Genomic DNA, 16,791 nt, shown 5'->3' with positions numbered 1-16,791 from the left:
CATAAGCAAAATACCTAAAGCTCAATCTCAATATGTGTGACATAGGATATTTTAAAACATTTTTTGTTTAGAAAATTGGTTTATAATTACCAAGATATTATTAGTTATATCATCGACCCATATCTTATCCTCGTCGTATTACTTTATAAATAGAGTTCATAGATAGGTAACGTGACGATACATACAAGAGAATAATAAAATACTATCTATCTCCTTCTTCTCTCTATTCTTGTTCTATTCAAAGAGTTTCATAACATGTTTGTTATATACACAGTCTTACCAATTGAGGTATGCAATTAATCCAATTTTAATATGTAAACGAGTATTAGCTCTTGTATCGATGATCATAGACTATACTATTACAATTTCATCAATTGAAATCAGTGTCTTATAAATTAACGAGTTAAATATGTTTTTAGTCCCTGCAAAATTACAAGCTTTTAAGTTTGGTCTCTAGAAAAAATTTATTCACTTTTAGTCCCTATTTACATTTTATAGAGACTATTTTGGAGGACTAAAAGTGTCCAATTTTTTTAAAAGGTTTTCAAAATATGAACTATTCTTACAAACTACAATATTATGGAGGACTAAAGTTACCATTAAAATTTTATAGGGACTTAATTTAAAAATTTATGATTTTGTATGAACTAAAAATATATTTAACCCTAAACTCATTTAATCGTTACATACCTCGAGGATTGCACAAAGAATTAATTTTATTCTTTAAATTTGTTGGATAATTTCCGAAGAATTTTTTTAAAAAGGAAAAAAAAACTCGAATTTTATTTTACATAAATTCCTCAAGAATATAATAGTGATACTTCTCTCAAAGATTGCACAAATAATAGAATATGGTTTTTGAATAACTCAATTTATTTTAATATTTATGCATCATTAAAGGATTCAAAGAGTAATTGCGATTGCTATGATATGAATATCTTTTATGTCACGATTTAATATTTTATGCATCCATTAATGATTACATAATAGATTTTTTGTTATTTTTATAAAGATTTATCATACAGTTCCTAAAGAGCTAAAAAGCTCAATTTTTATTCTCTATAAATTCTGATATGTTTTAATATTGTTTATAAAGATATTTTGCATAATTTTATGAACTTTACAAAAGTCTACATTTATTCTCTAAATTCCTGAACAATTCAATATTTATGCATCCTTAAAGAATTATACACAAAAATATTGTTTTCTATATATAGTTCTTTTTGACAAACTATAAAAATCCAATATTTATTTTCTAAGAATTCTTGGAGAATTCAACATTCATGCATCCTTTAAAGACCGTCTTATCAAATTTGTTTAGCAACTGTACGAGTTATTTGCAAAATGTCAAATAATGTTCATCCGTTTTAGAATTAAAACTGATTTACTATTTTTTTTTAACAAAAGGTACCACCAAGTTCAATATACATTTTATATGGTCAATCCAGACTTAATCTTATACTAAGAATTAATATTATTTTGAAAGAAGTAAACCATGTATGGATAAGTTTCAAAACGTTTAAATTTTGGGTTCATATTGTTATGTGATTTCGAAGAGTTGGCATACTTTTCTTGTAAAAAAAAATGGTATATTTTTATTTCAAAATTAAGAAACGATTAATGTTTTTTGTATATACTCATACCTCAAATTACACATTTCTTTAATTATTACTATCAGTTAAATAAAATTGTAAATGAATAAATAAACCACTACAAACAGTTCCTTTTCCTCTCTGTCAATCTATCCATCTATGATTTTGTAGCTTTTACATTTCATAGGCACAGATAAATATCAAAATCGGTAGAGTGGTCACAAAAATTTATCCAGATCTAGCTGTTTCAGTCAAAGAAACTTCAGGCTCCTCATCTTGGGTATTAGCTTCAATGGCATTTATCATTTTGTACCTCCTCTGTCCTTGAGCTTTCCTCCTTTTGGCTTCGAGCTCAATGAGTAGTGCAGTGATATCGGCAGGGCTCACCCCACCTACTCTGCTCGCCTGACCAATGGTTTGAGGCCTAACCTAAAATCATTGACCAAACTTGTCAAGTCCTTGAAAATAAGTTGAAATCAAGAGTTGCTTAAATAAACCTATTTGCTGTACACAACGATGGGATTGACGTCTCTCTGTCATGGTCGGTCGGTGTTCATTAGTAACAATTTCATAACATAGATTAGGATAACCTTGTAGAATACACATATTCAATAGAATCAGAAACAAGATACTTTGACATTTCTTTTGGAGGGATTCAATATTGACTAGAGATTGAAGGTTTGTTTGACTTGGCATTTTATTTTCATTATTCTTTTATAAGCTTATTTTCATGATATCATATGATATGATATCACCTTTTTTTTTCGTCATTACTAAACTTGTACTGTGATCTTGTGGATCTAAAGGTTGCATCAGTTTTACCCAACCTAACTCTAATGACCAAATTGTCTATGTTGATAAATATGTTACATACCTTGGAAAGTTTTTCACGAGCTTCAAGAGACAAATTTATCATTGCATAGTAATCCAGGTCTTCAGGAAGTGGTTTATGTTGTTGAGTAACCATCTACATGGAATCCAACACAACAATGAGATTTGACATTAAACACACCTCTGAAATTCTATAATGCGCAAAAATTAGAACAATACAGGATAGTGATATGGACACAGAGCAACAAGCATTTGCTCCAGTTAACGTGTATAACGGACATACCTGTTGAAGTTGGCTTTGCTGACGCAAGATGAAACCTTCGTACTTAATATCAATTTCAACACATTCTTTTTCCATTCTTGATAAATTCTTGTCACCAAAACCATGCTTATCAAGAAGCCCATATTGTATGTGCGGTTTCTTAAGAAGGCTTTCCAATGTTGAAGAGTTTTTCACAGGCTGACCAGACATAACAGTAATTTCAGCAGCCAAATCCCCTCCTAATGAGATAATTTAGGTGAGTTGCAATAAATGATACGAAATCAAATAAATTTTCTTTTGGTCCTACTAGATAAAAAAAACATATGTTGCCAAGAGAATGGACAAAAGTAATCACAAATAATTTATATTTCTACTTCACACTAGCATGGATGATCCACTAGACAAATATACCAGTAGTTTCCACTGTAATCTAAGTACCACGTTTCCATTGTGCATATAACAATAATCTGTATTGGCAATATATGATCTATGTCTTAAGGTTGTATTTCTGTAATGCTTCTCTATTCTGCATTGTCTTTCTTATTGTGTGTTCCTGTGTATGTATTCGCAATGCATTATGCTTCTCTATTCTACATTATGCAACTTTTATATTGAGTTGAGTCCACATGACATAAGCCAAGCCGATTGTAGATAATCTAGAAGCTTTAAGCAGCTTATTAGTTAGTTAGATTCTGTTACTAACAGTCTCAACTTTTTGTCACAAATTCCCAATGACAACTGAATCTAATGTAGGACTACAACTACTTGTACTTTTTTTCTTCATTCGATTTAGAATGAAGAAAAATATTCACATCTTTCCATCACTTGCTCCCACATTCTCGCACTACAAAATTTCAATAATCTGCTATTTACTACATTATTCTATAATAGGTACTGTTAGTTACAGACTATAGGAAAAACAGAGGACTTGAGGAGGGGGGCCTGTTGTCTCAATCAAGGCCAACAATTGTATGTGACTAAAAGAGGCAACCAACTTGCTTTCCCCAAAGGATAAACTTTTTTCATTGCCTTTTAAAGAAAAAACTTAGACATAATTAATTGGCACACATGCATGGTAGACAAACAAACCTGAAATTTTGACACTTTTCAATCGCTTCTTTTCCTCAGAAATCCGAGCCTGCTTCTCCTGGTACAATTTCCAACGCCTATCATCTATCAATCCAATTTCACGACCCAAAGGAGTGAGACGGCTATCAGCATTATCAGATCTCAAAAGTAACCGATGCTCTGAGCGGCTAAATATCAGGAACATATTGTTTAAGTAGTTATTATCGAGAAATGAGAAATGGAATGAGGATGCATATATGCATATGAAAAGAAGTGTTAATCGAAGTTAGCGTACCTTGTTAACATCCGGTAAGGCTCTCGCAGGTCCTTGGTGACTAGATCATCGATTAATGTTCCTATGTAACTGCTCTCTCTCTCAAGAACAATGAGTGATTTACCATCTGCATGTCTAGCAGCGTTGATACCAGAAATAATGCCCTGGAGGATAAAAAAGAGTAGATTGTAATAAAAAGACTTACTATATTAGCAGGAAGCCAGCATAAATAATATGAGCTTAATTAATTCCCCATTATACAACATCAGAAAGAAAGAAAAAAAAAGCAATCAGGTTTTAACTTATAAAAGCACAAACTGAAGTTGACAGAATACCTGTGCTGCGGCTTCTTCATAGCCTGTAGTTCCATTTATCTGACCCGAGAAGAACAATCCTTCTATTTTCTTAGTCATAAGAGACCTAGAGCATTGATGAGCAGGTAAATAATCATATTCCACAGCATATGCAGGCCTCAACATTGAACAGTTTTCAAGTCCAGGCAAAGTTCTCAGCAAAGGCAACTGTAGTCTCTCAGGCAAACCGGTTGAGAACCCCTATAAGATAGAAGAATAAGAAGTTAGGACATCTTCTCCTTCTCAAGATAAAAAGAAGGTGATAAATTATAAGCCATAACCCCCCACCTAAATTACAATGGATAAGAGAGGCGACTTTCTTTTGTAAACTTTGACCCTAAATTCACCTTTCATTGAGTTTCAAATATATATTTCGACTTGGCTTATTACAATGTCTTTATTCCATTAACTTGCTTCAATTCAACCAAATTACATCCTTGTTCCATCAGGCAAGAAAATAAAACTCGATTTTTCACCTCTTTCTGCTTTGTTTCATAAAGTTGGTAGTACTCAAAATTTCTATCAGTTTATCAGGTTAAAAAAGGATATAACAAGATTTGGATATTGCTCATACCTCAGATGCAGGATGCTTCTACAGTCTAAACTCTATGCATCACCGTGTCTTAAAACAGGTACATATATTTGTTGCAGGTATAACCACTTTTGCGATTGATGACTATTTTTTTCCTTAACTATTATTTTGTTGATTTTCTTATGAATTTTCACCATAGTATTTAAATATTATATCTGACTCAACCCACCCCCAAGGGAAAAAATGAAAAATTATTAATAAGTTTCATTTGGATTTCAGACAAGAAAAAAATATACAACTTACTTGCACATAGAGCTCAGGCACATCTCGACCCTCCGGTTCAAGAAATATTTGATGAGACTCTTTGTCTTGGAATCTTACAATCTAAAAGTGAACAATATATCTCATCATAAAATGCATAATTTCAAATATAATTGATCGCATACTTCAGATCATAACTTTTCTGAAAGGTTCTGGTTTGCACCGAGTATTCTTAATTTTATAAGGGGGCTTTTGAGTAAATAGCTTAACTAAGTGTTTATCATACAATAGTTTAAGTTATGTAAATAGCTTAACTAACTGTTTATCATACAATAGTTTAAGTTATAAGCACTTTAATTCAATAAGCTATTTGCAATTGGACATACAATTATGCATGGGGAAAAGGTATGTATTTGCATTTTAAACTTTTGTTCTTACTGTAAAGATAGAATTTGGGATGGGTAGAAATTCAAGAGGGGATAGAGGGTAAAACCTCACACAGGTAGTTTCAATAAGCTAACTTCAAAAACTTACTGAAATAAGGTAAAAAACGCTTATGAACATACAATTATGCATGGGGAAAAGGTATGTATTTGCATTTGAAACTTTTGTTCTTACTGTAAAGATAGAATTTGGGATGGGTAGAAATTCAAGAGGGGATAGAGGGTAAAACCTCACACAGGTAGTTTCAATAAGCTAACTTCAAAAACTTACTGAAATAAGGTAAAAAACGCTTATGAACGTATCATAAGAAAGTGAACACTTAAACACGTGTTTATGATTATGTCATATGAGATAATCCCAAATAAACTTTTCCAAATGCCCCCTAAATATTAAACCAAGTTAACTTTTTAAAATATGATGTGTAAATATTTGTTGAAACACACCTTATCTTCTATGGAAGGGCAGTATCTAGGTCCTTTGGCTTCAACCCATCCTCCATAAGTGGGCGTTTCATGCAAGTTATCCCTAATTATCTGGTGAGTAGCACTAGTAGTACGAGTTAGGTAGCAGCACATCTGTTCTCTTTCAATATGGACATCTGGATCAAAACTAAACCAGCTGACCTGCCAATTATGAAGATAAACTGAGGAAATGCCATCTCCGTTTTACAGAGTAAAAGCTTTTACTAAAAGACTATATGCAGAAAAACGTCATCATTCCATACTGTAGCAAAATCAAAAACTATATTCTATTTAACGCATCATAATTTGTTGGGACTATCGGAAACAAAATGATTGCAGAGTATTGTCAAACAAGGCAATCAGAGAACCGGCTTAAGAAAATTAAGGCAACCAGGTGGTAAATTACTAAGGCCTTTTAGTTGTATCAAAATTACTAGGAGACTAGCATAAAAAGAAAATTGATAATGGGCTATAGCACGTACAATGAACGCAGAAAAAAGAAAGAAAAAAAACATTTAAAGCCAAATATCATAAACACTATTTGAACGGAATTGAATCTAATGAACCTACATATAAGATTAAATGGAAGAACCTCTTCATCTCCAGGTTGAGATTCTAATCCAGAGAAATCTACAGTCCGAATGTCCACTCGGGCTGGAGTTCCAGTTTTCAGCCGATCAGTTTCAAAACCAAGTTGCTGTAAGTTCTCAGTTAATCCATGTGAAGCAGACTCGCCAGCTCTTCCTGCGGGCATAGAAGTTCTACCAACCCATATTTTACCACTCATAAAAGTTCCCGTGGTGAGAATGACTGATGGAGCATAGAATTTCATTCCAAAAAATGTACAAACACCTTCCACATTGTCATTCTTCCCCAGTAAGATATCAGTGACCATGGCCTCTCGAATAGAAAGGTTTGGAGTACTGCAAAAAACTAAGTCAAAGCAAAATAAGATGGGTAGTAATGTACAAGAGAAGATGCATGAATTATGCGATGAAGACTGCACAGAGCCAATGTAGATTTGAAGATATCAGGGACTATAGTTCAAAGGGTTAATTATGTTTTAGATCCCTATAAATAGGCGTGTTTCCAACATTAGTCCCTACTTAAATTTTATTAAATTTTTGGTCCCCAACGTTTTTTTCCGTTAGCGAAATAGGTCCTCGCTGTTAATTGTTGCTGATTGAGCAAACGGTGAAGCACACGTGGATGCCACATCTGACTTTTTTTGTTGGGTTAAATATGTTTTTAGTCCCTATAAAATTGAGGCATTTTAAGTTTAGTCCTTACTTAATTTTAATAGTTGTTTTAGTCGTTACAAAAATACTATGCACTTAGTATTAGTCCTTGCTCAATTCAAATTTGTTTAATTTATGCTTAAACTCTTAAGTTTTTTAACAATTTTTTGTAGATGTGTTAATCATTACTCTTTGGTTGATCTATAGGCATCTTGTATCCTGCCACTAGTTTTGCATGAATTGGGAGCATATGGGTTGGTTCGAAATAATATGGAATTATTTTCCCACGCTCATTCAATATTTTGCCCCTGGTTAATGATATTAGGTTCTACTCAAATAATCTATGCCGCTTCAACATCTTTTGGTCAACATCTTTTGTTATGATAGACTACGTTTTCTTTATCTTGACGAAATGGGCGGAATGACTATCCCAATGCCAAAAATATTCACGATTTTCACTATCTTATCGATGACTTATTTTGAATTGTCGGGCATGAGTGATTTTGTTGCCGAATTGATAGGTTTTTTTTGGAATAATTACTAGTCAAAAATATCTTTTCATGATGAAAATACTATCATAACTAGTTTTAGTAGGTTTTTTTAGTCCCTACAAAAAAAAAAAATCACTTCTAATTTTAGTCCATACTAAGACAAAGTTTGTTTAATTATCCTTAAACTCTTAAATTTTTGAATGAATCTTTTGAGACAAGTTTAGAACACTATGAAAGGTTCAATTAATAAAATTTAAATTTTTTTAACATTAAACGAATTAAATATGAATTTTTGAAAACAATAGAAGTTAAAGATAAAAGTAATAAAATATGGACATATAAATCAAATTTTGCGGCGGAACTTTTAGTAATGTTCTTAACACGTCAACAAAAAATTGTTAAAAAACTTAAGAGTTTAAGAATAAATTAAACAAATTTGAATTGAGCAGAGACTAATATTGAATGCATAGTATTTTTCTAAGGACTAAAACAATTATTAAAATTAAGTAAGGACTAAACTTAAAATGCCTCAATTTTATAGGGACTAAAAACATATTTAACCCATCCACATGTGCTTCCGTTTGCTCAATCAGCAACAATTAACAGCGATGACCTATTTTGCTAACGGAAAAAAACGCCGAGGACCAAAAATTTAATAAAATTTAAGTAGGGTCTAATGTTGGAAATGCGCCTATTTATAGGGACCTAAAACATAATTAACCCTAGTTCAAACTGCTATTCTCCCCACTCACCTTGGTGCTTCTTGCCAACTTTCAAGTTATAAAGCAATATCTCTTGTCATGTACGGATTATGTTAAAGTTAAAGATATTAAACCTATTACAGAGTTAGTCTTATAACGGGTGAGGTTGGACTTGTACTACTACAGTTTAGCAGTTGACCTAATTATTAGTATACATATTATGAGTGTTAGTCTAGGGTATTGTAACATGTTAAATCTATTAATCATATTTATATGGTTCTGCCATTAGTTTATCCTGGTCAAAATTTTGGTTCAACTTCCATCACTGAGTGACTATTATAGATCACATGCAAAAGCTAAGCACAGCAAAAAATAGATACTGGAGTTTGAAAGTAACAAAGGGAAGGGGAAAAGTTATGAATATGAACTTGCCTTTCTACTACATTCTTCATTACCAAAGCATATTCCCTTTTATCAGTCTGAGCACGTAAAGCACGAACTGCAGGACCTTTTGAAGAATTGAGTACACGCTTTTGTAAGTAGCATCTGAACACAAGCATAATAACAGACATGAGCAACAAAACCCCCAAAAGCCACACTTCAAAATATATTATATCACAATTGTAGTTTGAAAACATGAATCAAGATTGTACCGAATGACGATAGCAATGATATATGATGTAAAAGTAGTAAGTTATTCGAATTAAAAACAAATTGGTTAGTTTGGCTTGAACGGGAATACACCGAGATATTTCACATTTTTTTTCATCTTCAAACATAAAAGGAAAAAGAAAAGTAAATCATAGCTCATCCTCGTATAGCTTTGAATGTGCGATCATTTTGCAACTGCCCAGGAACTCATTAGACCATTTTCCCCTTAACATTAAATCATTTCTATAAAATCTTACCACGGCTTACAATGAATGAGGGTAGATTCCTTAAGAATAACTTACTTGAAAGTATAATTTTGAGTTATTGGGAAATTGGGCTCTTGTCATAGATTCTTACATAATATTATGTTAATATTATTGTGAAAGCTTTTCTGTTTTTTGCTAAAATTAACCTTTGTCTAAAAGATGTTATAATACTTCAAGGGAGACCCCTAACAGAAAAGAAAAACAAAATAATGCTTCATGAAACTCCTATCTCCCAATGATAGAGAGACGTGTATAACACATAAACATGTGTGTAAAACAAAAAAGAACAAATGCAAATTATTCCAAACATGCCAGTTATTGTGATCTAATGGTCATATACAAAACTGCATCAATATAATCTCAGGGAATCAAGATGCTAGAGAAAAAGAAGTAAAGAAGCACGAATCTTCCATGTTACCTATCAGCAATTTTCCCTATGTCACCACCAAGCGCATCCACTTCATGAACGAGCTGGGACTTTGCAGGCGCACCAACTGCTGGATTACAAGGCTGCACCAAAACTCACGCTCAGTAAGAAACTGGTCATGTTTTAGGATAAAACCACACATCATGACTCATGTGTTTAACCAATTGCAAACACAAATACTTCTCCTTCAGTAATCCAATGATTTTATGAATTTAATGGAAATACAAGGTGTAAAATTATTTTACATTACACTGGCATCCAGTAAAATTTATCGTATTGCCACAAAAGCCAATTTTGTAACTGTATTTTAACAATAACTGTAAATAAAATACTTTATTCTGATTGGTTGTCTGTGTAAAACTAGTTTACATTGAAAGTGTATATCTTTTTCGCCTAATTCAATTTAATTAAAATGACAAACACATTCATCTTGGTATTTATTCACTGCGTAACTAAACCGCATTTCAAATTACAAAAACATGATGTAAAATAAGATGCATAATTAGGTAAAACCTGCCACGCAATCCTATCAATGTTGAGAGTAAGAAGAAGAGTTCTTGCACCCAAACGTGCAGAAGCAAGAGCAGCTTCGCAACCAGCGTGTCCTCCTCCAACTACAATCACATCATATTTTTCTGTTCCGAATTCATAATCCAAATCTGCAACAAAAAAAAAAAACACAAATAAGTAAACAATTCTGTTCCGAATTAATACACTGACACCGGAAAAGAAGAAGAAACTATCGTACCTCGGGACGAGGAAGCAGATGTGACGGTGGAGAAACGACGGGAGAAAGTGGAGGCGGAAAAGGAGATTTTCCGGCGAGTTGTGAGTCGGAAATTGAGGGAAGGAGGGTAGAAAAGAGTGATGGAGGAAGTAGGAAAGAGCGTTTTGCGAAGATTTCGGTTAAAGCGAGAGAAATGCAGAGTAAACGGCACCGTTGACATGGTTGAGATGAAATTGGGAGATGAATAGGAAAGTTTTCAGGTTCTCGTTGTCATTCGCTGCAGGCAATGTAAAGCGGCGGAACAGCGAAGAGCTTCAGCGCCGTTGCTTTGTTAACCAAAGCAGCCTCATCCGATGATGATAATTAGGGGCGTTAGTTTTAGGAAGAAAAAAAAAACTCTATTTTTTAATTTTAAAAAATCACTTTTGTCATATTTTAAGTGGTTGTTTTTCCTAAAAAAAGGTGTTTGTTTAGGAATCTTAGAAAAAACATTTTATAAAAAAAAATATATTTCGACTCTAAAATAAAAAGCTATTATGATTAGCTCTTTTTGAAATCTATTATTTTCGAAAATAAACCGTTAACACATAAGCGGATAGACGAAATGACAAAACCATTATAAACTCAAACACATAAGTGAAAATACCGATGCTTGAATTCCGTCATGACATCCGGCCTAACAAGTTTAGCATTTTGCCAGTTAAGCTAGGACTTGTGGATTACGGTGCATTTATTTTATCTTTAAAGAAAATAGATTTTGTGTTAGAAAAAACTAGAGATTTTTTTATATATAGATTTTGAAGAAAAAAAAACTGAAGCTATTTGTGTTTGTTTAGGCCGGTTAGTTTTGGATGTTTTTTTATGAAAAAATCTGTTTTTTTTAGGAGAAAAAAAAATTCTATTTTATCATCTTTTTAAGTGTTTGTTTCGAATTTTTAAAAAAAATCATTTTATCAAAAATAATCTATTTTGATTCTAAAATGAAAAACTATTAGGATTAACTTTTCTCAAATTTTTTTTTTTTAAGGTTTATGTTAGAGAGTGTCCCGCAAGCACTCCTTAAGCTATCTAAAATAAGCAATTATTCTTCAAAAAAGTCAAACATTTCGATTTCAAGACATTGATTACATGCATTTTCAAAATATACTTACTACCTTAAAGAGTGCTCCGGAGACCCTCGTTAACATTTTTTTTTTTTTTTTTAAACATAAAGAGGTAACATGAACTAGTTTAAAAAAAAAATTAACTGATTTTTTTAGATAGTAAAGGTGCGTTTGTTTCAACTTTAAAAAAATTGATTTTTTGTTAAAAGAAGCTAGAAATTTTTTTAAAAAAAATCTGAAGCTATTTTTGTTTATAATCATAAAAATAATTTTTTTTAAGATTTCGAGCTATTGCACTTGGATGCCTTGTTTTTAGGAAGAAGAAAAAAATAGATTTTGGAAAAGCTGCTCGTAATAGTTTTTCATTTTGAGGCTAAGGGTAAGTTTGTTTCAGCTTTAAAAAAAAAAATTGTTAAAAGAATTTGAAGATCTAAAAAAAAATGAGGTTATTTTTGTTTGCCTACTGCCCATAAAAATCCTTTTTTATTTAAAAAATAATAAATTTTAACTTGTACATATGTTTACCTCCGGTAGCACTCGTACATCTGTCACCATTTTGCTTGTCGAAATGCATAATCAAAATACAGGCTAACACCTTCATTGTTGCTTCTTCAGTGAGAATTTGAATCTTCTCGGTCGATGTGAACAAACATTTGTCAAAACCCTCCATAACTCAGTCGAAATACTTGTGCTTTAACTTGTACTTAGAGAATTTTTTGGTTTTGATAACCATTTTGCTTGTCGAAATGCATACTTAAAAATACAGGCTAACAAATTGCCCCCCAAAAATGTTATTTTATACTGAAAAATTTAGGGGGAAAATGAACATTTTTGAAAACTTTTTATTGGACTATACCTAATTTCAGCATCATTTAAAACTCGACTTAGATAATATATGGCTCTTTCGGCACCATTATCATCAGGGTCGGACCTTGGGATGTGCAAACCGCTCAATGGAACTGGACATCCCCAAGGCATGGGCCTCATAAAAGAATTATAGTCCAATAGTACTATTAAGTTTTAGGTGGGTGTGTTTTTGAGAGGGTGGTTTGAGGTTCCTCATGTATACGGTAGTGATTTTCACCTTTGGATGTACCGCTTATATATGACACCTTGTATTTATCTTTTTAAAAAATTAAATAGAACATTGTTCTTTAAAAAAAACTTTTTTATTTTATTACGAGTCTCTTTTCACCTACAGAACCGAGCCTCCGAATTCGTAGGAACGGCCCTGATTATCATCCTCTTGGGCTAACATGATCCCTCATTAATTATATATATATATATATATATATATATATATATATATATATATATTTTAAAACAAATAAAAAGATACTGTTCTATTTTCATTTTGAGGAATAGATTTGTTTCAAAATTAAATGTTTCTTGCTACATTTCATTAAAACAAATTTAGCAAATAAGATATTGAATAGATTTGTTTCGATATATTTTTTTTCGGTAATATCATATTTAACCTTAAATAAACTTAAAAAATATTCTCGTATAAAAAAAAAAAAAAACTAATGGTCAGCTAGGTCAAAGTGGTGTGTAATATATATATATATATATATATATATATATATATATATATATATATATATATAATAAATACCTTGTGTATTGCTGCTAGCCTGCTACAAGTATCGTGAGAAAATAAAAAACATGTTGGGTTAAATTTTATGGCTTTTTCCAATGACGACGTTCAAATAATTTTGGAGCCTAGGGCAAAGGAAATCATTGCTGCAATATAAGGGGACACGCTCTTCTCCTATTTCAGTGGACACGGTGCAGCATAGAAACACCATCTGGAATCAATGATACTTGCTATGAGTGTATGATTGCTGGTGGCTGGAAAGTGGTACCAAGTAATAAATTGTTTCTTTCCTGCATATATTCTTTGATTTTATAAATATAAAATTGCTTCTTGCTAATAAATCGCTTTGATTATATAATATTGTGGCTCAATTAGCTTTAACTGACCCAAATAAAGTTTGGATAGAGGAGGTACCCCTTCTATTACTATGTATACTTTCATGATCTTGTGAGTTAATAATATTTGTCCTTTATTTCAAAAATAAAATAAAATAATTGAAACAATTATCAATAGTGTTTGTATTATATGCATAATATTTATTGAAAATCAGCAAAAAAAAGTAATAAAAGAAAAAGGATTGTTTATATTAATTTTTTAGTGGTGATATAACCCATAATTTGCTTAATAAACTATTAATATCCACCTAAAATATGGATTTAAATGGGTTCCACTAGGGGTGTTCATGGGTTGGACCGATTCAGAAAACCCGTTCAAACTCACCTAAAAAATCCCAAACAATAGGTTGGGTTGGGTAATTGGGTGGGTATCGTTTCTAAAAATGAAAAACTCATAAAAATAAATGGGTTTTGGGTAAAACCAGATCCAAACCTAAAAAATCCACTTACCCAATAATGTTGATATTTTTTATCTTTATTTTCATAGGGTAGAAGAAAGTTATATTTCTAAAACATACACATTTTACCCTATATATTGAAAATCAAAACATACTAGAGTTACAAATTAATATGTTGCACTTTTTGGTTATTTTGATACTAATGTAATTTTATGTCATACAACTTTAGTTTGTTGCAAGTATTTTATGAAGAAGTTTATTATTTGATAGCCGAACGTAGGCCCAACTAAACATAAACTTTATAAATCACTCATATAACAACTCAAAGGGAACTTGCCATGTGATATTCCATGATGCATAAAATTATAGTAAAATAAGTTAAACATTTTTTTTTAAGAAAGTTAAAAAGTAGAGTACTAATGTAAAACAAAATTACGAGAACTTGCCATTTCATCATTTAATATTAAAAAAAATAAAAAAATAAGTTGGGTAACCCATTATCCAATCCAATCCAACACAAAAATTAGTGGGTTTGTCCAAACCCATCCAATAGTATAACAGGTGGTTATTTTACCTCATCTAAATCGGAGTACCCTATTTGGTTTGGTTTTGGGTTTGGCCAAACCCACCCACGAACACCCGTAGGTTCCACAAATGAACAATAGGATTAGACATCTAAGATTAGTTGTTCATTGGGCCCGATATCAAGTTAAAAAAAAAAAATTACTTAAAATATAAAATAAATCAATCATAGTTATATAAGTTGAAAAGTTATCAAGAGTGTGTGTTTAAAATGAAAATAATGAGCAGTTGTAGGCAAACAAAAATACTTTCTTATAAATATATAAAATAATTAATTTAATCAAACAATCATCTAAAATTTTCTCTATCAATTCAATATTTAAAAACGAATGAATTATCTATTAAATTTGACAAAATCTATGTTAAAAGAAATTTAATGAAAGTGAACACCGAGAAATGAATAAATAGTTTGAAATAAAGACAAAACTCATGTAAATTTCGTTATGTGTTTTTCATATATATCATTCGTAGATCAAAATACACTTTTCATGAGTAGTTTATTTATGAACCATATGAAAAACATCTAAGAAAATGCACCTATGTTTTTTGTTAGAATTAAAATAAGCATAAAAATTAGATAAACTACCTATGAATTAAATAAGGAAAATGCACCTATGAGTCGTTTAAATGTTTTTCGTGTGGTACTTCACATAAACTACCTATGATTTCTCGAATCCACATGAAAAGCACGTGAGAAAAATGTATCTAACTTTTGTCTTTAAAATAAAGAATTTTTTGAATGACAAATATTAGTAGCATTAATTAATGATGCCAAAAAAATTATATATATTACATGCATGGATAATTGTATCAACCTATATATGTCACCACATTACTTATCTGAAGATCCAAATTAGAAATAAACCTTTAAATGGATTTATAAGTCACAACAAACTTTAAAAAAGGTCACGTTAACACACGAAAATAAATCTGACATATAACAAACCATATTTAAATCTTAAAATTTTTTAGTAGGCCGAACTTAGGTCTTACAAAGTGTCCAATTTATTTTCGTCCTAATTGCATCAGAGACTTTTTTTTTGGGTACACATTGCTTTAGACACTTAAACGACGGATAAAACTATCTAGGGTTTCTTACTGGGGCTCGGCGGGTCAGAAACAAAGCAAGACCCTTATTAATTTTGTGCATGATTTAAGTTTTGTGCACAATTTTTAAGAAATGATTAATTGTGTTGATTTCAATGATAAAATTCTCTTAAAAAAAATGATAAAATTAGTATCGTTTTCTAAAATATCTTTTTTTTTTCTAAAGATGTGATTTTATTTTGTAGGAATTAAAAACAAAATTGTGAATATTTATAGGGACTAAAAACTTAATTAACCCAAAATATATTTATATTGCTTGCTCTTCTTACTAGGGCTTGGTGGGTCAGAAACAAAGCAAGACCCTTGTTAATTTTGTGCATGATTTAAGTTTTGTGTACAATTTTTAAGAAAATGATTAATTGTGTTAATTTTAATGATAAAATTAGTATCGTTTTTTAAAATACCCTTATTTATTTTTAAAAGATGTGATTTTATTTTGTAGGGACTAAAAACAAAATTGTGAATATTTATAGGGACTAAAAACTTAATTAACCCAAAATATATTTATGTAGCTTGCTCTTGTAAGTTGTACTTGTATCCAAACCTATTACTCTGGCCTGCAAACACATCTCAACAATTCCAATGGAATCGATTAACACTCCTAGCCTTCCCTTTTTCCCTCCACCTAAGGACCAACAAGGTGAAAACAAGGTCCAATTTTTTGACTTCACCTTACTGCAAAAAGAAGGAAATGTACCAAAAGAGTTCATTTGGCCTTCTGAGCATTGGGTGAAAAGCAGTGGAGAAAATATTGAGCTACCTCTTATTGACATAGGTGTCATCAAGAGTGATGAGGCTGCAATGGCCAATGCTGCTAGGATTGTGAGGGAGCATGCATAAAACATGGTGCCTTTCATCAATGTTGGTGTGGATTCAGATTTCATCAATGTTGTTCTTCAAGAAACCTACAACATTTTCAAGCTTCTTTTGAGCAAGAAAATTACTGCTATAGCCAAAGATAATAGAGAATTAACATACTGTAGGACAACATCTAGATAAGATCACAAATCACACTGTAGGACAACATCTA

General features: G+C 31.4%; 1 protein-coding gene across 1 annotated transcript; it reads right to left on the bottom strand.

Moving 5' to 3' along the window:
• Positions 1–1,613: 1,613 nt before the first annotated feature.
• Positions 1,614–10,948, bottom strand: LOC11427599 (tRNA uridine 5-carboxymethylaminomethyl modification enzyme MnmG). The gene is made up of 13 exons (XM_003630254.4): positions 10,601–10,948; positions 10,366–10,511; positions 9,844–9,935; positions 8,941–9,054; positions 6,671–7,001; positions 6,061–6,240; positions 5,216–5,296; positions 4,363–4,581; positions 4,049–4,191; positions 3,775–3,941; positions 2,707–2,924; positions 2,467–2,559; positions 1,614–2,021 (listed from the first exon to the last, which is right to left on the bottom strand). The coding sequence occupies exons 1-13, from the start codon at positions 10,797–10,799 to the stop codon at positions 1,821–1,823; spliced, it is 2,184 nt and encodes a 727-aa protein (XP_003630302.1). The 5' UTR covers positions 10,800–10,948; the 3' UTR covers positions 1,614–1,820.
• Between the last annotated feature and the right edge of the window lie 5,843 nt (positions 10,949–16,791).

The sequence above is a fragment of the Medicago truncatula genome, chromosome 8 (genome assembly GCF_003473485.1).
Source record: "Medicago truncatula cultivar Jemalong A17 chromosome 8, MtrunA17r5.0-ANR, whole genome shotgun sequence".
NCBI classification, from domain to species: Eukaryota; Viridiplantae; Streptophyta; class Magnoliopsida; order Fabales; family Fabaceae; genus Medicago; species Medicago truncatula.
This window is presented reverse-complemented; position numbering and strand designations above follow the sequence as displayed.